This window comes from Triturus cristatus, chromosome 3_1 (assembly GCF_964204655.1).
Source record: "Triturus cristatus chromosome 3_1, aTriCri1.1, whole genome shotgun sequence".
Taxonomy (NCBI): Eukaryota; Metazoa; Chordata; class Amphibia; order Caudata; family Salamandridae; genus Triturus; species Triturus cristatus.
This window is the reverse complement of record NC_140583.1, coordinates 883,995,676-884,021,829: the sequence shown is the minus strand read 5'-3', so window position 1 is coordinate 884,021,829 and position 26,154 is coordinate 883,995,676. Positions and strand designations below refer to the sequence as shown.

Genomic DNA, 26,154 nt, shown 5'->3' with positions numbered 1-26,154 from the left:
CTGGGAGAGAACGGTCACAAGGTGTCTCCAAACAAGCTGCAATACTGTTTACCTGAGGTACAGTATTTGGGGCACAGAATTGAAAAGGGTAAAAGGAAGGTGTCTCCAGATCGCATTGATGCGATTTTGAGAATGCCAGTTCCCTCGACGCAGAGGGAAGTTAGAATGTTTTTGGGAATGGTGGGCTATTGCCGCCAGTGGATCCCAAACTTTTCCTTTGAAGCGAAGCCTTTGCAGCGGCTGACGCGAAAGGATGTAAGTGATCCGGTACCATGGGACGACGACTGTTTGAAATCATTTCTGAGGCTGAGAGAAGCCTTATGTAGCGCTCCTGCGTTGGGAATGCCGGATTATAACAAGGCATTTGCATTGTTCTGCTGCGAAAGAGAAGGTTGCGCATTAGCAGTGTTAACCCAGAATCATGGAGGTGTCCGTAGACCAGTTGCTTATTTCTCAGCTACTCTAGATCCAGTAGCTTCTGCGTTGCCCGGATGTCTCAGATCCGTTGCGGCAACAGGTGTCAGCATTGAGAGATGTGAGAGCATTGTGATGGGTCATCCACTTACTGTACATGTGCCACATTCTGTTGAATTGTTGATGACTAGGACTAAAACGCAGCACCTCACGAATAATAGGCTGACTCGTTATGAGCAAGTTATTCTTGCAGCCGATAATGTGACATTGAAGAGGTGTGCTGTTTTAAATCCTGCTACACTGTTACCTGTTCTAAAAATAGATGATAATGAAGATTGTGAGGACCATGATTGTCTCGATGTGACTGAACTATGCACCAAACCGAGACCCGACATTGTCGATGAACCGCTCCCGGTGTCAGATGAGATTTTCTTCGTGGACGGTTCATGTTTAAGAGACAGTGTCGGTCGATTGAGAGCAGCGTTTGCTGTATGCACCATTACGGGTGTGGTTGAAGCCGCTTGTTTAGAAGGAGTACACTCCGCGCAGGTGGCTGAGCTCATTGCCCTGACTCGTGCCTGTTTGGCAGCCGACAAGATCCGTGTAACTATTTACACGGACAGCCAGTACGGGTTTGGTGTGGTTCATGACTTCGGACAGCTATGGTCCCAGAGAGGGTTTATGACGTCTTCAGGTTCTCCTATAAGAAATGGTGATTATGTGCGGAAATTGTTAAAAGCATTGCAAGGTCCTGATGAAATTGCTGTTGTTAAATGTGCAGCCCACACGAAGGGAAGCGACTTTGTCTCGTTGGGAAATAACTATGCAGACGAAGTAGCTCGATTTTGTGCAGAGCAGGGATGCAACTTTACTGAGATCCACATTGAGGAAACCGGGGAAGAGGTGGTGTATGGTCAGATGTTAGCAGTGGCTGACACATGGGAGGAACTGAAGCAGCTTCAGGAAGGGGTCTCAGATCAAGAACGGGACAGCTGGATACGAGCTGGATGTGAGAAGGGAGATGTGGATATATGGGTTTCGAATGATGGACGAGCAGTGTTGCCAGAAGGTTTGTTGAATCCCATGGCGAGGTTGATACATGGTGCTGTACATCTGGGTAGGGATGCCATGATGAGAGTGTTTCGTCAGACTTGGTACAATCCGAAGTTTCGTGCCGTGGCTGAAACTGTGTGCCAGAGATGTGTCACTTGCCAACAGATGAATGTAGGGAAAAGAACTGCTGTGACATTGAGCCACATAGGAAGGTCAGGGGGACCTTTCAATAGGATGCAGTTGGATTTTGTCGAAATGCCGAAGTGTAATGGGTTGAGGTACATATTAGTGATAGTATGTGTCTTTTCCAGGTGGGTGGAGGCGTACCCTACACGCAGATGTGACACACTCACAGTAGCGAAACTCTTATTGAGAGAACTCATTCCAAGGTACGGGTTCCCGACGTCCTTTGAATCGGACAGAGGAACTCATTTTCACAGCAAAGTTATGAAATTGCTTTGTGCTGCTTTGAATATAGATCAGAAGTTACACTGTAGCTATAGACCAGAGGCTTCAGGGATAGTGGAACAGGTGAATGGAACTCTGAAGGCTCGGATGGCGAAAGTGTGTTCGTCTACGTCTCTGAAATGGCCTGACGCATTACCTTTGGTCCTTATGAGCCTTCGAAGTGTGCCTGATAGAAGAACTGGGTTGTCACCTCATGAAATCCTCATGGGAAGAGCGATGCGTTTGCCTGCAATACCTGCCACTGCTCTGATAAATATCACTGATGATATGATCCTGGACTATTGTAAAGGCCTTGCTGACGTGGTCCGTTCTGTGTCTCAGCAGGTGCAGACAGCAACGGTTCCAGCTGCGAGTGACAGGTGCCACGACTTGGACCCAGGCGATTGGGTCCTGGTCCGAAAGCACGTGAGGAAGAGTTGTTTGGATGCTAGGTGGCGTGGCCCTTTCCAAGTAATCCTTGTTACGAACACTGCTGTCAAGTGCGGAGGGTTACCGAACTGGGTGCATGCTTCTCATACCCGCAGAGTTCCAGCACCCTTGGAAGATACAGCCCCTCTCGAGAACCAAGATCCCAGTGAGCCGACAGAATCGCCAGAGAGGGCCAGTCAAGCTGTAAGGGTTGCTGAAGCGGCTGATGGCGCACTGAATCGAGTTGGGGGAGGACGTGAAGAAAGTACTGACCCAGAAACCGGCGAAGGAGCGAGAGGTGCAGTGGGTAGTACAGAATCGAGTTCTGCCGAAGAAGAGGAAGTCAGTGCACAGGGTATCGGAGAGAAGACGGGGGGAGCCACCGAAGCGGAAAGGGTTTGGCCCGCAAAGCAGAACCGGGTAAACCTGAGGTTGGCCCCAGACACCGACCTTGCACCAGTTTCGGAAGAACCAGAAGAAGAATCGGGAGACGAGGAAAATCCTCAAGGTGGTGTGAGAAGGTCCAAGAGAACTCGAGTGCCAAGTCGGAAGTACGCTTCCCCGGAGTGGGCATACCAAGTGACTGATGCCAGGGTTACCGAGCACGGGAAGATTGAGGTCGATGACATTGGTCAACAGTGTCCCGCTCCAGAGGGTGGAAGTGTTGCTGAAAGTTCCGGGATTGGAGATCGAAGGGATTCTGACGATTCATATCCCAAGTCCGCCATTCCTGAGTACCATTCGAGGTATGATCTTGGACAATTTAGAGTTCCCGACGTTCACAGCAGTGCCAGATCCACAAGAACTGATTATTCTTAAGCTCGAAATATTGCAGGGAGTCCTGGAGCTGTTGGGACCGGCGCTTATGTTAGATTGATTTGAGAAAGGTTGTAACCTAAGAAGAAGATTACCTAGAGCCGAGCGGAAGAAGAACAAAATTAGGGATTTTTCCGTTGTAGAACGAAGAAAGTTAGGGAGGGTTGCCTAAGTTCACGAAAGAGACATTAATGAGAAAGAGACTTATCCTTTCAGAGACTGCATTGGACATTGAGCATATTCCGAAGATGGCAGATCCTGTAAACCCACATCGTAGGGCTAAACTGATAATAGGCACATTGATAGGAGTTGTAGTAGTCACCATATTTGCGGTAGTGATCAGTTCCTACATGGTGGCTCACAGGCAAGAGGGGAAGGTTCAGGGAGCACCCACACCTATTACCCCAGGGCAGGGTGGTGTTAGTATTAGCGAACAGGAATCATCGGAGTTGAGAGATGTTCGCAGACTTCACATGGATTTGTCAAAGGGTGATTTTAAGCTTAACGCGTATGCAAGGTTGCTGTATGAGTATGTTGATGCGATGGATGTGAAGGATTGTTATGTGTGCATGCAGTTGCCTGCTTCAGTGGATGAGGGTATCAAGTATCATCATCTCCCATTGACTTATGGGATTTCTTGTAGCATATGGCTCAGTTTATTTTATGACAGGAGACAGTTCGAGTATTTCTTCTCAAATTTTGACACGGTACTTCCCGAGGTGCCAGCAATCAAGCATTTGAATAGATATGATCTGGATAAGAAAGAGGACAGGCTCCTGAAATATTTTAGACCGACTGTGAAACTGGATACGGCGCATGCTCACAGGAATAACCTGACATGTGCGTTATCAGAGATAGAGAAGAAATTCATAGACCAAGTAGAGGACAGGTATAGAAAGTTGACCGAGACACGACACACCGGAGATAGCCCAGTAGATTGGACGGACGAGGAGAGAGCTCACAGATCTAAGGGAAGTTATGGACCAATAGCATTGGATGAGGCACAGAGAGGGAATTTGTGTATTGCACGGCCTCAATCCAAGACGGAGAAGGTCGCAGTAGGACATAGCATTTGTTCTCAGACTTTTACAATGGAAGCTTATGCTAAGAATTTTATGCAAGGTCCAGTAGAGGTAATCCCGACAGTGTATTATGTTTGTGGGACGAATGCTTATGTCAGACTACCCGACAATTGGTATGGAGTATGCTATTTGGCTATCATATTCCCGAAGATTTATCACACAAGGGACTTGGAGTTGTTAGAGACGAAGCGACCGCCCAGGAAACGTAGGGCTACAAATGCCGGTGCAGTGATTGGGGACATATACGGAGCAATGATACCTAGTATGGGTGTGGTGTTGAATGATGTGAAGATCCGAAGGTTGGCGACTGTAGTTGATGAGTTGTCTATGAACACGGCGAGATCTTTGATATTGGTGGCCGGAGAGATGTTGTCGATCCGGAATATGGTCTTGCAGAATCGCCTTGCTTTAGATGTGTTGTTAGCAAAAGCAGGCGGAGTCTGCAAATTATTGAAAGTTCAGGAATGCTGCACGTATATTCCAGACAACTCGAAGGAGATAGGGAAGTACATAGACAACATAACGACTATTCACAAGGAGATTACGGATCTGACGGAGGTGAATGTGTGGGAGAAGATTGGATTAGGATTTGGAAGAGTGGGAACTTGGTTTGCGAATCTGGGAAGGGGATTTCTGGGTTCAGTGTTGAAACCAATTATTATTGCCGTGGTTTGTGTGATCTGTTTGTGGGGATGTGTGAAGGCATGGAAGTGGTATCAAGGAGGCAAGGTTGAAAGAGCTCTAAAAGCAAACGAGAGGAGGTTGGCAAAGCTCCAGGAGCAGCAATATGAGAGTCTTAAGAAACTGGAGGGAGTCCGACATGGAAATGTTATGACTAGCACGGTTTAAATCAGTTCTGAAGAAGGAAATGTAATGGTGTGATGACGGATGTCATCAAAGGGGGGAACTGATGTAGCGTTTAAAAGTTTGAGAATTGTAGGGGTGCGTTATATTCACTGTTAGTCGGCACCCGTATATAACCAAATGTGTACTCAGGGATTTCGTGTGCAATGTATTACAACTGTATAACCTATATCGATTTTTAGTAGAAGTGCTAGCTATGTACAAGCACATGGTAAACGTATTAGAGAAATGTATAGTGTTTAGCTACGGGAAATGCAACGTGGTGTTAGAAATGTGTACCCAGACTTCGTGTCTGTAGGTTGTTTAGGTTGACCACACATGAAAGAAAGACGTAAATGTCAATACTGTGATTGAAACCTGCTTGTGTAACCGAAGTAGTGGCCAGAATTCGCATATATCGTTGAGGCGAAAGGCCTGGTATTTTCTTATGTTAGCCAAGGGCAATAGGCCAAAAAGGATTTATTCCAGTAGAGGTTTTAGGCTGTAGTAAATTGCAACTTAAAAGATGTGAAGAATGTCTGCTTTGCATGATCTCACCCCAGGTGCAAGGACAGTTGCTCGTTAGTAGAGAAGCTCTTTGTTCGTAATTTGAATTATGTAGAGAAAGCCAGACATGGGAGTGTATTGGAATGTGCCAATCGTAACTCCTAGTGCGGATGGCGTCTGGGACTCAAGGCCAAGCGATGGACGATGGAACTGGACAGCGCTCTGTGGAAAAGTACTGAAAGACGACCCCGGAAGGAGAGGAGGCGCAAAGGGCGTGTTCGGAGACTTGGGGTACTGTATTAGGGACAGCGCCCCGAGGGTGGAGGCAGAGCAGAGCGGGGCAGCCCAAAGCAGAGGACGGCTAGGCGAAGGGTAGAGGGGGCAACTTAGACCAAGCTCTCTAAGTGAGGACTTCTTAGGAAGTTTCGATCTGACACCTTTTATTCTGATGAGGGTCTCAAGGGATTGCTATGTAGGGATGTCACCTAGTACAGAGTAGGGACAGAGATGGTATGGTTCAGTGTCCCTAGTATCGACATTTGCTTGGTAGTGTTCTACCTCATGCTTTTAGAGATTGTACTTTTAGTTATTTTTAGCCGTATGCGGATTCTTCGTAGAGTAGCATTTGTTTTAGTGCCTATGTACTTGTTGTGCCTCGTGTTGAGGACTTTGTATCTCCAAATCTTTATGTTGATAATAAAAACCAGAGAGCCAAGAGATTAAGTTTCGAGTCCTTGATTATGGCAAATTGCAGACTGTAATTGTGATAACGGTAATTTTCCCTCCATGCTATCAGGCAAGTAAAAAGTTCCATCTGACCAGAGTGGGTTCCAGTAGATAATTGCGAGATACTAAAATAGGCCGGAGCATGTGTGATTTCTATAGTGTGCACCTAGACAAAAGCACTGTAAAGGGTCAAGGATGAGCATAAAGTCAGCATACAACAGGCTAGGTAACTGGTTTGTGGACGGTTATTGCCTTGTGATGTAGTGTTCATTAAGGAGGTGCTTATTTAACTCTTTCCAAAATTGGCACAGTGTTGGGGCAGTTGTGATGAAAATGAGGATGTTCGTCCAGATCGTGGGTGCATTGATGAGCAGGCCTGCTATCTCGTTTTTGTATTTTATTGCATTTCTTAGTCTGCAGTCTGATGGCGTCCTGGCTGCCGGTATGCAGAGACCTACCATAGATGTGAGCTGGCGGTGATGACTTTGTAAATGATGCATCTGGTTTTGAAGATGGTGCAAGCCAGCGAGGGGAGCACATTTTCATCAGGATGGTGGTTATGTGATCATATTTCTTCAGGCCCTAAATGAGATGTGCTGCGCCATGTAGGCTACCCTTAATGGTGGCAGGGTGGAGTCAGGGAGACCATGGACCAAGTCAATACCACCAACCACATGAGTGAATATGATGGCCTGAACAGCAGTTCGGAAGTTGTTTTTTTGAAGAAACTGTTTCACTTTCTTCAGAAAAGAGCTGGTACCAGGCAGTCTTTCTTTTTGGGCAATAATAGCACATACATACATCACTTTGCATAGCTATGTTGCAAGTTATGTTGTATTTTCCTACACCAAACAAAACTTTTTTCAAAGTACTATGTTTTTTATAGCTGCAGGAAAAATCAGAAAGATTTTTTTTAAATACATTTTGTCACTATTAGTTAATGTATTTTTCTTTTAGGTTCTTGTTTAATGAAGCGCTAGGTTTCTCCAACGAGAAGCTCGTGAGCTACTGGTAGATCTCCATATAACTGTGAGTAGCTCTCCTGTGTGCTGCTCAGCCTCCTAAATTACAGGCTTTTGTTTGGCTAAATTAATGAATTCATACCAACATTGAAAAGTGTGTATTTTTCAGAACTCATAAGCTGTTGTTTTGAGAAAAAAAAGCTTTTACTTGGGTGAAAATATTTGTAACAAAATTTCAAAGTGTGTAGTCAAGACAAAAATGTGTGCATTGTCAGAACTCATAATATATTTAGAAGAAATTTTTTGAATTTCCCCCCAAATTTTAAAACTGTTATTTAAATGATAAATCATGTAGCGATGGAGGGACTTATTATGTATAGAACTACCTTGATGGTGCGAGAGTAGCAACTATGGCTGCTGTCATTCCAGATAGACAAAAACAGTTTTTCAAATTGCTACTAGTAGTAACCCTGCCTAATGCACTGAGGTGATCATTGTTGATAATCTAGCATAGCGTGGCAACTAATGTATGCTTGTATGGTGTGTTCACTATTGCAACACTAATAATATTAGTAGCTCAGGATAATTTTTGTTGCACAAAAGTAACTCTTGGTACTGAAAACGTTGGAGACCCCTGTTCTATTGTCATCTTAGGTCAATAGTTCTTTATGACAAGGGCTGTTTTAGAAACCAAAATTGGCACTAGTAGAACATGTTCAAACCAGTCCCACATTGCAGGGGACCGTGACAAGAAAGGGTCTTGGAGGTCTTTTCTGTTGGAGTCGTGGTAGCTCATCCTGCTCTGACCGCAGTCCTCAATCTGCAGCCTGCATGAGAGGTGCCAGAGCGGCACAATGACCTGTCTGAACCTGCTTGTGACAAATACATTTAAATTCCAAGTTTAGCACTATGGGCTATTAAGAGATCAGTATTAATATGGCCTTGTTGGATAGTTGGTATCTTCATCTCAAATGTCCATGTTGAAGGTATAAAAACAGAAACCAGTATTCAGCTTGATATCAAATGGGAAAGCGTGCATATTGTTTTTGTTGTTTCTGTTCATTTACTTTAAAGGAGTCTAAATTTCATAGACAATTAAGGACTCCGGGGTAGATAAATTTAAAAATAAAACAAAACACTAATGATAATGTGCTACTTTTTAGGCAATGTTATGAAGAAGATCCTCAACATCAGGTGGGCAGTAAGATCACGATCCGCAAGTTAACAATCTTAATCTACAAATAGCAAAATAATGAAATAAATAAATCTCCTATTAGACCCCAAGACCCGTGAAAATGGTGGTTTCGAAACTCCTCCCTTTCAAGCACTCTTGAAATTAAAGTTACATTTATCATCACATAACATATGAATAAAATGATTAGCAACCTTGTCCTGTAAATATTTGGACATTTCTAGCACAGCTGCGCCTTAACTCCTAATAGCATCTCTTACTTGTTGCTTATTGTTCATTCGGGAGTTTCTGTACATTATTTGCTACCACGGGGGACCACTGAAAGAGTCTGCAAAACTAAATCGTTAGTATGTCTGTCGGTCCACTCAATTGGTATGACTGCACTCTGTTTTTTCTTCTTCCCAACATGATAAATCAGGTTATCCCAAAAGAAAGGGTGAAAGCCTACAAAAAAAGTCATGAATCTGCTTCAGATTTTTCAATTATGGGTCTTGATTATGCACTACTATGAAGGATATCCCTATTCTGCTGGTACACAAAGCAGGTTCTCTTCAGGTTCTCTTTATGTTGACATAATCATCAAATACCTGCTGGTGTAAATTATTTTGTAACTTATAATACAAGGATTCGTTCTGCACTTTCAGTTGCTTAGATACCAGAACTATTGAACCTCAACATAGAAGCATCTCCACACCTTTTTCAGGAAAACTGTGAATATTGCTGTTGGACGCATTAGAGATCAGAGCACCAATGCAAATTTTGAACCAATAATCTTGCTGTCATTATTATTGTCTCACCAGGTAGCCATTCTGTTCCATTTAATATATTTTTGGTAAGATAAGACAGTGGTAATGAGCGATCGCTATATTTTGGCAGCTCCTATTTCATAATTCACTTATGACAGAATAATGGCTTTCATGTTCAAGGAGTTCAGTGTTTTTTTTTTTTTTTTTTACAATTTATGTATCATTTGTTTCAGACAATCTGCCCATGGAATAATACTCCTTCCATTATTTATGCATGGCTATAATTTTCTAACACTGGAATTCCCCTCAGGAGTTTGTATATTTATCCAGAATATGGAATTATCACATTTTCTTTTACCCCTGTGGAGCAAAGCGCCAATTTTTAACATTTATTAAGTGCCCTTGGTTGGTATGTCATTGATACATTCACTAGGTTCAGATATGGAGGACACTCGATGTAGGATTGACTTTTATCTTAACATATGAAGGGTGAAAATTAAGTGCTATTGTTTCTGCTACAATATTCAGCTCCTTCAGTTCATAGTCACACTTTATGTTCAGACTTTGTTTCACTATGCAAGCTATTTTAGTGAGAATCCGAGTACTTGATAACAGGCATGTAGGAGCTATCTGAATAAAACAATATGTTCTTTATTGATTTTGCAAAACACATATGATATCCAATTTATATTGAATTAAAATATCAGGATTTGTAGCTGGACGCCTCATCATTTTCAAAGTTACACCGTTATTCTTGTAGTTTGGTATAGACATTAAATACAGTTGAGGCACATACAGTTCTTCTGCAGACACGCCGGAGACAGCCCTGCTACGGAACAGAGGGCTTGGGACATGTTCAGCCCCTAAGAGTGGTTTTACTACACCACACAGACGTTCTTCTTGATGGATTTAAGATTAATATACCATAAGATCCAAACTCAAGAAACTGACATCTGAAATATACTGAATTTGGGACACAATATACCCTGAAGCCTTTAACTGTGTAATTATCAATGGAGCTTTAGAACCCATTCCGGGTTGGAAATACAACCGGAACTAAGGGTCCATACAAAGGGACCATAGCCCTGAAGAAGTCGCTGCGCACAGCCATAAAGCGCGACGAAACACGTGTTGGCTAAGGATTTCGAGATTAAACTGAAGTGACTTTTTCAACGGAGGATCAATCGTGTTTTTGTTACTGTTAATGATATCTAACATACACCGTTAGCGTGTGCAAGGGATTGTTATTTTGGTTTATCAGTGGTTATCCATACGTTGAGGAGGAGGGTGGCTCTCCCTACCCTTATGCACCGCAATCCCAATTTTTCACTAGTAAACACCCACTGCGCATTTCCCAGGAGCACCAATACCCTTTCTAATCCACCGACCGTAAAGTTTCACATACCAAAATAAACCGGTAACTTCATAGATCTTGTTAAATCTTCAATTGGTATGTTATGTTAACAGCACTTGTAGCGCACACAGCTTCTCCAAGGAGTTTCCCGGCACCTGCTCTGTGGGGTGATTAGACAGATCACAGAAGACTATTTAAAAAGTAGGGACTTCAGTCTTTATGAAAGCCTTCGGGTCACCTAGAGCACAAAGCTCCACTGGGAGTTGATTCCAGGCCACTGCCCCCATCCGTGACAGAGATCTGCAACGGCCCTCTGTTTGAGGAACCTGAGAACGCACGCCATTAGCTTGTTAGAAGAACATAGTTGCCTAGCCGGTGAGTAGAAGCTAAATCTTGCTCTCAAATAGGCCGGGCCGTGACAATAGAGGGCAGAGTAAACTATTACCGGGGATTTAAACTTCACCCTCTCTTTCACCGGCAATCAGTGGAGGTCACGAAGATGCCACCTGACACTCATTCTTATAGGGAGATTAAGTAATAATCTGGCCGCTGCATTCTGAATCACCTGAAGTTTATTTAGGAGGTAACCAGGCAGGCCCACACATAGCGCGTTGGCGTAGTTGATTCGTGATGTGATCAGGGCTTGGGTGATAGTTTTCCTTGCATTGGTAAGGAGCAGCTGTAAGAATTTCTTTAGTGCCTTCAGGATAACAAAACATGTTCCCGATTAGTTTTTAATCTGAGGACCAAAGCATAGTTTTTCATCGAACAATATCCACAAGTTTTTTGTAGGTTCACCATGGGGTGATGGCAGGGGGGGACTCGTCTGGCCAGAAAGAGCGCCAGTACTGCAGAGGGAAATTTCCGAAAAGGAGGTTCTTTAACTTGTCCTCATGAAATTTTAGGTGGGCTAGCGCTAGTCAATGGAAAATCGTGGTCAGGCAGGTTTTGGCACAGGCACAGTTAGTCTCACTTTTATTCCAGGAGAAAATATGCCCAAATTGTCTGCAAAATTCAAATTGCAGAAGCATAGTGAAAAATAAAAATTTAACTTGAGTAACGACTACAAAGTGAACAGAACTGATCAAAAGATCTTGAAGCTATATAAACATTATTAAGGAGTAGTGTACAACCTATCATAAAATGCTTCAGTACACCATCAGAGGTGGTAAGCGCTATATAAATGAAATTAGAATACAATTATTGCATCGTGAAATAACGCTATAATGTGAATTCTGACACAAAAGATGAACATAACATTTTAATTGCTAGACTAGAATATTCGATCATAGATGTAAAATTTATTATTGGTCCTTTCCTAATAGGGAATATTATAATTTTATAACCTTGAACTTGAACGAGCTGGGGAAAGAACTAAATTGTAACATACAGCACTAGTAGGATTTGACTATGAAAGGGCTGAAATTTTGTTGTTGTAAGGATGTGCTGATTAAAAATGGATATTAGAGGAAGTACTTATTGTTGAAGCAATGCGGCGACTGGCACATCCACAAAGTTCTGTCACAGTGAAGACAACCCGAAAACTCTTCTAAACTGTATTTCAAATAGAATGACGAGGCTTCTAGGCACTGAAGAGTTGTGTTCCTCTCCAATAAATATCCACTGACGCCCCTTTATTTCCTTCTAAACTGAAATAGAGCTGATGTCACTACATGTTTCAGAAGATGCTAGTGGCTACCACGAGCAGGAGAGATGTGCCACATATAAATCTCTTCAACCAAAAAGTAATCTGCCTACCGGCATGAAGTGGAACATACTTGCATCTAAAATAATAAGGGCTAGGAGAAATTGAGAAGGACTAATGGAAAAATATAACATCTAAGGATGATTCGTGCATAGAGGCATCCTTGGAGGTGTACTGCAAAAGCTGACCCTAGTGTCTCGGCATCATCAGATTATTTTTGTTGTTACAGAGAGTGAAGATCACCAAAAGAGAACAGTTAAGACCACATTTAAGATTCATAATACGTTTGAGTGAATACACTGTCAATAAATTGAAAAATTCTACAGGGATTTATGTGCTTCTATGCTGTAGTCGGTAAGTGTGTTGGAATAAAGTTTTGGAAAAGTAGTAATCTATCCAATGTGTTAAATTCTAGTCGTTTGTAAGAAGAAAAAATATTTCCCTAAAAGATTACAAAATTAAAAACATTTCATTCACTTTCATATTAATAGCAATACATCATATTTGTATCCATCCAATCAGATCTGCATTGTGGCCATTGATCAACAATTAAAGGTTTAAATATGTGAGCAAGGTCATAGGTTGGGAATGGTAATGGGCTTCCCAGTGGTTTTGAACTATAGGGAGCACCGCAATATGAATCCTCGTGGACGTCATTCCATTTAATTTAATTTTATAAGGCGCGTAGATGCCAGAATCCCTGCCTCAAAAACGCACAATTATAATCACATCCACAAATAAAAAGGCACTGGTAGCAATCAAACCATCAGTTAGAATGCAAACTGTTTAGAAATTCTTACTTTATCTGTGAAGTGATATTTAAAACGTCGATGGCAAAGCCCACAGCAAATTTCAAGAAAGAGTGAGTAATTATGAACAACTGCTGAGGAAAGGTGAAGCCAAGTGGATTAAGAGTCCTGAAGCAACACTCATTACAGGAGGTGTTAACAAAGCAAAAGGATGTCATCTTTGTTTTTGAACTCGAGAAAGACGGAAGTGATGAGGCCATATGGAAGTTCGTCATTAAGTAGCAAAACTCATCAGTGAAACACATGAAAGAAATACATGGGATGCAATGGAGGTGTTCTGTGTGTTTAAGCCTAATGGGGCTGAATAGTATAGTGAAATTCATTTGTAAAGCGCTATGGAGTAACCTTAGCGAGGTATCTGGGCGCTGGGAAACACAATAAACCCATATGAAGGGTGTATATTGCAAGGTAAAATTGAATCCTAGAACCAACGTCTTCGAAATCTGTTAATCATGAATTTGTGTCATCCTAGAGGAAGCTGGCAAATGTACCTGACTGTTAAATATTGTCTTTAAACCCAATAGGCTAAGGTAAGTAGATTATAAGGGATTAAGTGTGGCAAATGAGGGTATTGCAGATATAAATGCACTATTGCCATCCAGTGTGAGAATATTATATGCATGAACGTGCGATTAATAGTATTAATCTTAGATCTTGCTTAGATTGTCTGAAACCGATGCCACATGTAGTGATTCATTTTCACGAAGGAACAGGAAAGCAGAGATATTTAATAAACTTCTCTGGTGATGTAGGAAGTAGCATATCAAGTAGAAATGGTTCGACGTCGTTTAAGATCGTTTCATGAAAAAATATGTGCACATAAGTGTTGTTAGCACAGTTAAAAACTGAGCAGTTGAGTGACTATTTATGTTCAATAGAAAGGAATTGTAAAATGGCGAGGTTTCGAAAAACTGTGAAGGGTGGGATTGCTAGCACATCCTGCAGGGGCGTCAGCATTCCTTTTGACGAGGCCCTGATGTGCTGAACCTTGAAGGTCTGCTGTTTTTCACCGGTCTGTCCTACATGCAAATGTAATTGCAGTACGAAGTCTGCATAATAAAGCAGGTTCGAGAGTTATGTTGTGAAAGTACAAGCTGCTGGGATTTTTACTCATAAATTGCCACGGGAGTGGAAGTGATGAAAAGCACATAGCATATGCTGTAGGCCACAAATAATGAAAATATGCATGAATACAGTGATTAATTTCTGCTGGTGGTTGCAGGTGGTGAGCATCAGCAGTCCTTTTCTGGGGGCTGGGGTTTATTTGACATAGTCTGCCATTGACCCTGAGCAAAAGAGAGAAAGGCAGAAGAGGGTAAATACAAAAAGCCAGAAACTCTTTCAAAAAGAATTAGGCAGAGAATAATTCGACTTTATTTTCGTTTGAAGCTAATTAAGGGATTTAGAGGGAGTGGTGAGCATTTAGAAGTAATATGGCCTGCAGGCTGTGTCTACTATTCTCCTGTCCGGCTATACCCAACCAGCACAGCCCTTTGCTATGTCAGGCGGACGTATTTTTTTGGCATAATAACATGCAAGGATGCTTTCAAAATCAGTTTATGGTATGAGATCCTGCAGGTCCTACATAGAAATACAAAATTAGTGCATTCCGCCTGTCAGAAATAGTCCGAATTACCTGCTAATGTTTTGCTAAATCTGATTTTACATTTGTTTTTTGGATACATTAATGAATGACGACCATTTAATGTTCATCTCACGCAGGTTTAATTACCTAATTTTATACCAATGGGATGATGTCTATATAATTTTTTTTACTTGACAATGTGCATTTTGTAGATAGGGCCTACTCTACAGTACAACTGCTTTATCATCATTACATTGTAATGGTATAATATATCGAACAATGCAATATTACAAGACATTACAGTGGTACAGGGGGAAAGTATGGAGGAAAAAGAACCTGTAAGGGTGACTGACAGAGTAGGAAGGTGGAAGAAAGAAGCACGAGGTGGAATCCAGGTTTTGAAGCGACCACAGGGAATTTCATGTCCCATGACGCATGGAGTCCTGTTCCCCTGGTACAGAATTCTATTTGTAGGCGAAAGCCATTCTCACAGCCCAAACTGGCATGAGCCATTCTGCCTCCCATCCTGGAAAGGAAGTCACTCCAACCAAGGGCTTATCCATCAACCATTCCTGGATGGGAATGAGTCGGATAGGAGTTTGGGAATGTAACAAACATTCATGCTTGTGAATGCTGCCTAATTTCCAAGGCAAAAAATCCTTGCAACCCTCACCTGCCGGCTCTTCGGTGAGATTAATGACTGCGTATTTCTCTCCATTCATTGTGGAGAAATGCACTGTAATAAACACATTTACGCGTAACGGGGATTTCTGGCGGTAATTAATGCAGATATTTTCTGCTGTAAACAGCTGAGAATACCTTTGTGAATAGGGCTTATTTGTTTACACTTACCTTGTACAGGTTGTCTTGATAAAAGGCTGAGAGATGTGTAATGTATGTCTTATTCAAGTCTAATCTTCCATAACCACCATGCACTTACCTTGCTTTCGTTCGCCTTTGTTGATCACAATCTGTAACTTCAGGTTTGTTTTATAAAAAGAGCTCGTTAAGTGGCTACATGGGTTATGAGTCAAGGGTTATTGTTACTACTGTAGCCTAGGTTAGTTGCCTGTAACCCCAATGCAGGCTTTTTTTCTTCTTACGGAGTGTGGAGATGATCTTAATACGGCATTACTCATAACATCCCTCCTAACCCATATGCGGCTTGAGATCTGCATCTTTTCACTGCATCCGTTAGCTCCACAGAGTGTTCTAAAGAACATATTGTACAAAAGTCAATACCCTGGGGAAGGAGAAATGTTAAATATAGCTTCATGGAACAGGAGCATCAGAGAAAATGAGAATGCCTCGTGTGAAATTGCAGTTCGGATCTTCAGGAGATATTGTTCCACAGGTCAGGTTATAACCTGGAAAATGGTGTACCTGAGGTCTTACTACAGAATCGTGCTCAAGTCAACTGGAGGGAGGGAACTGTAGAATCTAGTTGTGGGAACCCCTCCACCGGCACTTTATATACACATCCCACCAATCTCTTGGGATCTAGATAAATCTAGACAGAAAAGAGAAAAACAAGTGTGCTCCCTTACAGGGACACTGTCTTGGTGTTTTTTGTTTTGCTTCATCAGTCAATCAATGACTTATCAAGCACGACTACTCTCCCGTGAGGGTCTCAAGGTGCTGGGGGTTGGGGCTGTAGGGGGGAGAGCTAGTCTGTGGTTCAGTCGAAGAGCCAGGGTTTATAAATCAAGGTAGCATATTTTACATTCCTCTTCCATATTTGAGAAAATCGAAACATTGCAAGAGTGTAATGTACTCCCATTACATGTGGAGATCCAGAACTAAAGCTGTAACTCAAGTGTCCATGTTCTAATATGAGTAATGTGTGTTGTGCAGGTGGCTGCTGGGGTGGACACAGCACTATATTCTGGGGGACATGCTTTTTCCTCTGGGACGAAGTCTAAAGATGAGAAAAAGAGTAGGGTGATGACAGAAAAGTTAAGAGGTAAGTAGGACGAGATATAGAGGGAACAGTGGCAAAGGGAGAAATCTGGGATGAAAAAGAACCTGCATGAGCGAGATAACAAGACTGAAAGTGTAGGAGGAAGTAAGAAAAAGGCATGGGAGAAAATCAGTATTAGGCCGTCAGGGATTTGGTGATGCTGGCAGTCGTTGGTGCTGGTAGGTGGCACCTAGGAAAATATTTTAGACCCCTGCACATCTTCTTTTTCTTCAAATTAAGCACTGGAAAGACACTATTTGTTGCGGCTGATTTAGGGTACGGCATCACCTATGACTCACTTTCCCAGAGCTGCCAACCTTAAGAAAGAAATTCACTGTGTGAGAAGGGGGCGTGGCCTTGGACAGGGACAGAGAGCTTGTATCCCGATCTATCTAGGATGCACTTATGCACCCTACGCCAACAGTCCTCCTCGTCTGAAAATCAGACTGGTGCCAATGTCCTGGGATGTTTTCACACCCCATAGTGGACGTTGGTTTTTAAAAACCTCCAAAACCAAAAAGACACCAGCTGTAAATCCACTTTCTGCTGTGATTTCTACCTTGTTTTTCCTGGCACGGTTTGATATCCGCTCCTCACCGGGTGACAGTGTGAAGGGAGCCAATATTGCAGTCGCGGCTGCCACCAATTAGTGTGGGTGGGGCGGGGGATAGAAAAATAAAATAAAAAGTTACTTCTCTTGCTGCTGGTCAGCTGGCTGGCTCCTCTCCTAGTCCTCCTCTGGTTGTGCTTGAAGCAGAAAGCACACACATGCTCCCATAAGGCAATCACAACACTGCTGTCACCATGACAGCAACCTTGGATTGGTGTGAGCACCGTGGTTTGGCGCTCAGACTGGGAGTAGGAGCCTGCGCATGTTCTCTACCCAGGCTGTACAATACAGCCGGTGGAGATCTTGCAAAGTGTCATGACGGTTTGGCCGGTCCAAGACGGCTCTCCAAGCAGGAATGCGCACTTTAGTGCCCCAAACACTCCTCTGCTGGTTGTGACGACAGCCAAGCCCCACCCGCCTCGTAAACCTGCCTGACAACGGAAAAATAAAATGGAAATACCCTAGTGTTAGCATTGTATTTTTCCTTTTTCCACTCCTCCGCTGAGAATTGTGTGACACGCGTTGGCACAGTATGAGTTGACAGGTCTGCTTTCCCTTTGCAGGCAAAACATATGCAGTGTTTTGGAGGTGTGAGGTGTGATTCTAAAGCGGAGACTTACATTTTTTCATGTGCCATGTGCTCCATGACTGAAAATATGTTGTATTACGTGGATCATTGCTTGCAAATGGAGCACTGAGTAATATCCCTGGTGGTGTTTCATACATCAGGCTCCCTTGGGCCGTGCATGGGAGCTGCGATGCCTGTTTTTGACCCTGTGTAGCAATCCCTAAATCACAGCGGTCAGTATTCGGTAGGTGCGCGGGAACTGTCCACTAGTGATTTCAACAGGCGGCACTTTATAGTAAAATTCCCTGATGTCTGTATATTACTCCTTCAAAAACTCTGGTACGATGAAAGTAGACAATCCATGCTTTGATCATCTTTGTCACGTCTGAAGAGAGCTAAGGATGAGAGATGGAGTTAACAAGGCTCCTTCCTCACTGCTTGGTGGCCATGGAAGATGTGCAGGCGGCTGATCTGCACTGTCGGTGATGCCCGGCTGCATTCTGCACCATTGATTGGTTTACAGAAGGCTAACAAAGGCACGCGCAATAGGACGGTGCTATTGGAATGCTTAAAGTGTTAAGAATATAACTCTAAGATTTTTAAAGAGAAACTGAGAATACAAATGGGCGGAAAGTTCGCAGTTCTTCGATTCAAAAAGTTCTGGGGAGACTCTTCTAGCACAATATTCATTTCCCCAATTGAAATCCGTTTCAGAACAACTCTGTTGGAAACTGTTGCCTTTATTTTTTCTTCCAAATCTTATATCTTACCTTAATGAATATGAACTTTGCTGCTAGCCAGAACATACATTGCAATATTTTGTACTAATGTATTCAAGAGTTGTCATCGCACTTCTCTAAAAAGGTTCACTGTGCATATCGTAAGTGATTGCTTTCTGTGTTTTCAGGTTCCAGTGAGTCAAGCAAGCACCTTCCTGACAAGAGCGGCCCCAGCAGCGCCTCTGTACTCTTGGATCTGCAGGAGGCGGCGCCATTGAAAGAAAGAATGGCGATGTACCAGGCTGCGGTTTCCAAAAAGCTAAACTCCTCTTCAAACGTAAGCTGTTTATTTACGTTTTTAAACGATTACAAACGCCCCAAATGAGCTGGACGCGTATTTTGGTTGTAGAGTGTGAATTGTTTTAGAGACCATATTGGGAACACGTTGGAACACATTGACGTCACTTCTTGCAAGCCAAGTCAACGTTTAGGGATTCCTCTATAAACAAGCATTTGCAATGCAATAGGTCTCGCATTTACGCGAGTTTAAGCTATTGGCAGTGTAAATGACAATGCCTTGTATTTATGTTTTAAAAACGTAAACAAAAATAAAAGGCATTGTTAATTGCAATGTCAATAGCTGAAACTCGCGTAAGTGCGAAGCCTTTCGGCCCCGTGCCAAATGAATTAAATAACCAAGCGCGGCCGCTAAAGTGAAAGCGGACCGCGCTGCCAATAAAACAAGCACTGGCATAGCCAATAGGTTTCGCTTTTTGGACCGTATAAGTATTTAGGGGCATATTATCAAGCACGGCGTTATAATTATCGCCGCTTTAGCGCCAGAAAACTGCTGCTAAAGCGCGATAATGGGCTTGATAATATGCCGCAGAGAATTCCAATACAAGCCCATGTTGACACCATAACATGGGCTTCTATGGGAATTCTCTAGGGCATATTATCAAGCCCATTATCGCCGCTTTAGCGGCAGTTTTCTGCCGCTAAAGCGGCGATAATTGTAACGCCGTGCTTGATAATATGCCCCTTAGTTATGCAGCAGAATTTACTTGGTGCAACACCACCAACTGTTGCATAGCTAAACACTTATAAGGTCCCAAAGGCGAGACCTATTGGCTATGCCAATGCTTGTTGTTGTTGGCTACTTTTGTTGCAAATTCTCTTACCGCAAATGTACGTAGATTTGTGATATTTACTATCTGACAGGTAGTGAAGTGCTGTATCGGATGGAGCTTTAATATAAACCATGAATTCAGACAACACTGATTTTATAAAATAATTGGTAAGCCTATTCTTTCAATGCGAGCATTTAGTAATTAACTTATCGATTCCTGGTTTTGTGCGTTATTTAACTTGGAGACTCCTGGTTGTGTGAGTTAAAAGTGAGGATATTTCGTTTCCGCCACTTATTACTTAATAGTCCAAGTAAAATGGAAAATAAAATTCTCCAGATTTCTATATTTAATTCTCAAGCGCATACGCACCAAAACGTAGCCATGTAATACAATGATGTAATCGAAATTAGAAGTTCTTAGCAGAACGTAACATTTTGTGGACCAAAAAGAAAGGACTGGTTTACGAAATCGCACAATATTGGTATACCCGCCAGTTACGAAAGTAAAGAGCGAGAGACAGACAGATCCTTGGACAGTTAATAGAAAAGGGTGAACTTAGCGACGCCGTTCTATGCGGAACCACATGGAAGAGAACGTGCAGCACATGGGGCAGGAAAAGGTGCTACAACAGGTATATATCATTGCCCCCCCACCCCTCCCCGTCGTGAGTCAGCCCGGGTGAAACAGCTTCCCAGGTACACACACAGTTTTTGAGCTGCTGTGGGATGGCGTCCGTCTTCTTGCAGCCACACCCGAGTACTTCACAGGTCTTTAAAAGACTATTTACTTTCTAACGAGACTTTGTTGTTTTTCACCCCTTCTAAGTGCCCCTGCATCTCCACTCTGCATATTGCTGGAAGAGTCCGCCCCCACCCCAAAATATTTAGTAGCCCCCCCGAAACTTGACTCTAGTTGCGCATCGGATTTTTGCTATTGGTTTATACGTCATGCAGTACATATGCAAGGAATTTTCAAATACTCCAAAAACGACAAATAATGGAGACATTTTGCTATACATGTCAAGCAAATGTACTTCAAATTTGCACTACCCATTACCGTAGGCCTTTTTGTCTGTATGTTTTGTCCACCCACAGCATTTTCTTGATGTCCATTCTCGTGGCAACATATTTATGCTAAGCATTACTTTTGCAATGTCTCAGTGTAGTGTGTCAGACTTTTCATTAACTGTGCACACAATATTTCTAATAGTTTAAATAAATGGTTTTGGACCTAAGGAGGGGTAATTAGGCAGTGTCTCCATTGTTTAGGGCTTGTATGAGCTCACTGCAGAAAGCCCACTAATAATGGCTGAACACTTTTACCCTTCCATCAACATACTTATGTAAATCACTTCCACAATCCTAGTGGCAATAGCCAACAATGCCCATACCTTTGGCACACTGCCTCTGTATCTAATACAAGTGGAATGGAAGGATTCTCTTACAAGAGAGAAACATAGAAAAAAAAGAATGACAGAGAAAGGAAGATAGAGAGAGAGAGAAAGAGACAGAGAGCAGAACATTATTTTGCCTGCTTTAGTATACCATCCTGTGTTCAGTGAGCTGTTTAGTTGCGGAAGTGTATAAGTAATGCACAAAATCAACAGTAGCAATAAATCAATAATGTTTCTTTTCATAGAGGATGTGGGGTGTACATCAGACAGTACTGCACCACGGCACAAATTTGCAAAAATGTGCTTCAAATTGCATCTGTGGCACCTTGCTGTTCCACCCACAATATTTTAATAATCGGTTATACCCTATTTGCTAAACGTGTTTTTAAATTTGCTATTTTATTTTGCACAGCTCCTATGGCTTATATCCAGCCAAGGCAGATGGCCAGCAACCCCCCCCCCCATAAACAAAATTTGCTCCAGTGCCATTAGACACGTGGCAGAAAAAGAAAGAAAGCAGTGTAAGGGAAGTCCACACATTCTGTATAGACTACCTGGCTTACGCTGTTTAATTTCTAACCAGAGCCATTTTAAGGCATGGGTAGAGTGGGCTCTGGCCCAGGACCCCAGCCTTTCACGGGGCCCACTGATAGCGCCCGCTCTGTTCAGCAGAGAATCTTGCGCTGATGACCTTGATTGTTTGAAATATCGTTTTCCTTTAATTTATTTTTAATATGGGTGATGTTTGAGAATCTAGTACAGACATTTTGCAGAGAAATGTAGTGTGTATGTTTCATGCAACATCAATAACAATTTTTTTTAGGTCAAAACAGGGCATGATATATGAGAAATGGGAGGGTGTTACAGAGATTATTTGAAGTAATATTAGTGAGCCGCTGCTGTGTTACAATATTTAAAACACCGGTCACTATACCTGAATATTTTATGTAAACCTATTTAGAATTTGTACAAGTGTGCCAGGGCACAGTCAGTGACCGTGGCAAAGAGAGCATGAAAAAGCTGAGATTGGATCATACATTCAAAGCTGTTCCCAAAAAGGGGTCCCCAAAATAAGTTTGGTCCAGGGCACCCAAAATCCTTAAAAATGTTCATTCCTGTTTCTAATAGCGTAGCTCCCCATTTAATTCTGTCATCTTAGGGGTGCGTTTTAATTCACAAGCCGATTTAGGGCTCCACCTGCTGCTGAGCAACATGAGTCAGAGGATGGGTCTAAGAAATGCTTAGTTCACGTAGATGAATTCCAGCACATACACCTTGTGTATGTTTACCCCCTATTTCAAGGGTTCGCCACTGTTCGCATCACCGAAGAAGCCTGTAGATTACAGTCTGTCCTCTCGTCGTCCTGTTATTCCCAAGGCGGTGATGGCAGCTTTCCCGCTGTTCCGCTCACAGACGCGAGCTGGGGTGATTTGAGGGCTCCTAGTAACAGGAGGTGCCGGCGGTGACGTCATCGGACTCGCTCGAGGGACACGTTAGTCTGGGCTGAAGGAAGCCATAGGATAAACATTCTGTGAGCAGCAGAGACGCAGACAGGTTGCAGAGCACTGCAGGCAGTATTCCATAAAGGAAACACGCACAATCTACTCGGACGTTTATACGTTCTCATCTTTACCTCGCGATGAGCGTCAATTATAATTAGCAAAATTAATCTCTTTACACTGCTACTGAAACATTCCATGGATGACCAGCACCGGTTTGTGGTGGTGGGACACGACGTAAGCCTCTCAGAGAAGGGGGGCTCGAGCGTGAGGCAAGGACACAACGCACTCATGACGTGCAACAGACGATGGGTGGGCAGGGCCTAAGGGAGACAGGGCGTGCACCAACCCCACTTCCAAAGAAGCCCGACAGAAAACCAACGACAATAAATCCCGCAAGCGATCAGCGCATGCGCTGCAACACAGGCAAGACCTAAAAAGCATTTCCCAGTTAGACCTCAAGTTAGTGGATTTCCCCACCTTGTTACGCCTGCGTAAATTTTGGCATTTCGAGTTACTCTAAAATGCCCAAAATTACGAAGTTCTTTCACATTGTGTAATTTACAGCTGTTAGGGGGAAAATCCCATCATAGGAGAACAGAACAATGTAAACGAACAGAACGCAAGCAGCTGCTGTTATTGTCGTGTGCAATTTAACGCTATTTTGAGCACAAAATGCGTCCTTGTGTTTCTGAGCGAATACATTCTGGGTTTGTGGTTCACATAATTTCACACAATTTTCGCAGAATTACACAAAATTGAAATACCGAAATTGTGCATTGCCCCGTTGTACATTTTTGTATCAACCAACATCGCAAATTCTACTAAATCAGTAACCTTACCTTGGGGGTAATTGTTTGGAAACTATGTAAAATATCTGTTTGACATGTAATCACCATCTTCTACGATATATCCATTCTACGAGCCTGTACAATTTGTAGATCGGCATCTAAAGACCTTCCTCTATTTTGTGAGGCAAAACGGGTCAGGTCAAGTTGTGATAAAGTTGCTTTTTCTATGTTAAACCACTATTTCAAAGGAACCACTGATTTCCTCATTCTGGTTCTCATTTAATCTTCAGATACTTGTTTGTGTTTTTCAGTGGATTTTTTTTTAATACAGACCTGGGCTTCAGTATGTCTACTGTATGTCCGTAATCCATATGTGTAGCCTAAGACACTCTGAACTGATTATAAGTTTGTTTATTTAAATACTTTTTTCACTATTAACTTGCTCTTAAGTTTGCTGCTTTTGACATTCTTGGCCCGGACACAAATTTTAAGTCACTCTTTACGTCCTTCTGATATTTATATATTGATATGTTCTTGCGGGGTGACCTTTCTATGTATTGATGCACATACCTGCATAACACTTCCAACTGCCACACACAGCTTCTATCATTCACGACCAATATATATCCCTATAGTTTGAATGTCTGTTTTCCTTTCAATTTTAACATTTTTGTGCCATATATTTATTGTGCATTACAAATTTGACATCGCTAAATGAAACGAGAAGTTCTTCTGCTTACTGGATAAGGCCAATTTTTCTCTTTTCAGTGCATCAACATTGATTTTGGATAGGTTACATTCAAGCTGATGAAGTGTAGCCAAAACAAATCTACCATATTAGGAGAGATTTAAAAACAATAAGCCTTTTAACTGCCTGTGAATTTCTGGTGGTTCATCATATCTTGAAAGTTTTGTAGAAAGTCGGAAATCACAGTATCACAAATTTTCACGTCACTTTGGATTGATTTTACTTTTCTTGGTATTCACAAATATAGTCTGGGCTATTACCAGAAATCTATACCAGACGGTGAATTCCCATGCATTTCCCCATTCGTCCTTGGGAATTCCTAACAATTGCCCTTGTTTCGGGCAGTTCCCTGGAGTGCACCTGGTGTATACATACATTTGCACACTTATTTTTGGTGACAGTTTTCTCTACATAACACCAAAATGTGGAGGGAGGGTCCAAGGAAAATTGTTTAAAGATCTGCGATGAAAAATTTCCCCCATAAAGTACACTCTCACCACAAACAAATCCCCGGGTCTATACTAGCGCACACAAATGCCTTTGAGGTGATGGACTGGTGTCTCACGCAATCTCCACTTGGGAGAGATCCCTTTCAGGATGATTACCCTCACCCACCATAGATGGCATGCTTCATCATATGGGTATCTCCTCTTAGTGGGCAGACCTAGTCCCACTAAGGGCTACACCTTCCTCTGAGAGGAAGGAGCACAGGGATGTTTTTGAGATGTTTCTACACTAACAAGGATACTAAATCCCACAGATGAGTAATGGTGTAGTGAGGACGCAGCGCAAAACAAAATGGAACGAGTGAAGTGATGGTTAAAACTGCCTAGTAGGAACAAAACCAATTTTAATAACTTGCTCCCAGTGACAGTTTTAAAAAGCAGTGCAAATTAGCTGTATGGATTTAATCTACTTGGTTGTAATGCCAGAAACCGGTCCTAGGAAGCTTGTTTCCGGTCCAGGGAAGGCATGGCTTGGCAGTTAGGGCTGGACTGTTCCCATGAGGCACAGGGTCAGACTGATTTGCATATGGCCATGTCTGAACTGGGGTGGCAGAGTGGGCTAAAGAACGGTGATAGATCAAACCCAGATCAGTTGACTGGGTGTGAGTGTTTGATTGGTTCTGATGCTCCGTCCATCACCACCCCCTTTTGTACCGCTTGGTTTTAAAGACGGTCTACATGTTTCAGCCCGGTCCATTTACAAAAAGTATCAAGGTTTTCGTCAGCACCTAAAAGATATTGCTGCTGCCAAAGAGAAAAAAAAAAGTGTGTGTTAGGATATCAAACCAGTAATCCTTTCTTTTCTTTTTTCGGATTTTACTGGTTGTACCTGCAAGAGTGAGACAAAAGAACAACAAACCAAGAAACCTTTAACAACCCGTCGCTCACAGAATAGTATGTGCCAAAAGAGAGGAGAGGAATGTCACCTTCCCATCTCAATCATGCTTTAATGAGTACGTGTGTAATTAGTAATTGCACTCACCCAAAAATCATGGATAAGCGGCCACACCTCAACCTGACGGCAGCCCAGGAAAGGGGGCCTACTCTGAAAAGAAAATGGATCATGTGTCAAGCAAACCCATCACTACGCTGACACTCCTCCTAAGGTTTAAAAAACAATAATTGGGTAAAGGTCAAAAAATACATGTAGAACTAAGCAAATATAGGGATAGTTATATGTATAGTTTGTGTGAACTGCTATTTGTCAGAAGTAGACCAATATCCAGGCATCAAGATTACATTTCGAAAGTGCACCAAGGTACACAGAATTTTAGCTCGCTGACCGACATCCAAAAGAACAAAGTACACAGTGCCAGGACTAAAGTATACTAAAGCCACATGCGCACTGTGTCAAGTTGATAACATGTCTCAAGGGAAGGAGTAAGTACCCAACAGGGCAGCAACCAGGCTTAAAGGCTAAGGTGGAAATAAATAACGTATATGTTTAAAGTGTAACAACAAAGAAAAAGACCAATCTGTGCACTCTTATGACAAGGGACATGTGAAGAAAAATTGCTGCTTTCATTGTAAAAATGTCGGCTGCAAGACCACTACACTTAT

The 26,154-nt window shown here is 42.5% G+C and overlaps 1 protein-coding gene across 5 annotated transcripts in view; it reads left to right on the top strand.

Moving 5' to 3' along the window:
- XIRP2 (xin actin binding repeat containing 2) overlaps positions 1 to 26,154 on the top strand; it is a 1,007,304-nt gene that overhangs the window by 761,220 nt on the left and 219,930 nt on the right. For all 5 annotated transcript variants that reach the window (XM_085645384.1, XM_085645388.1, XM_085645386.1 and 2 more), the window contains one exon: positions 18,716 to 18,864. In XM_085645384.1, the coding sequence (XP_085501510.1) occupies positions 18,716 to 18,864 (149 nt within the window). The remainder of the gene's footprint in view (positions 1 to 18,715; positions 18,865 to 26,154) is intronic.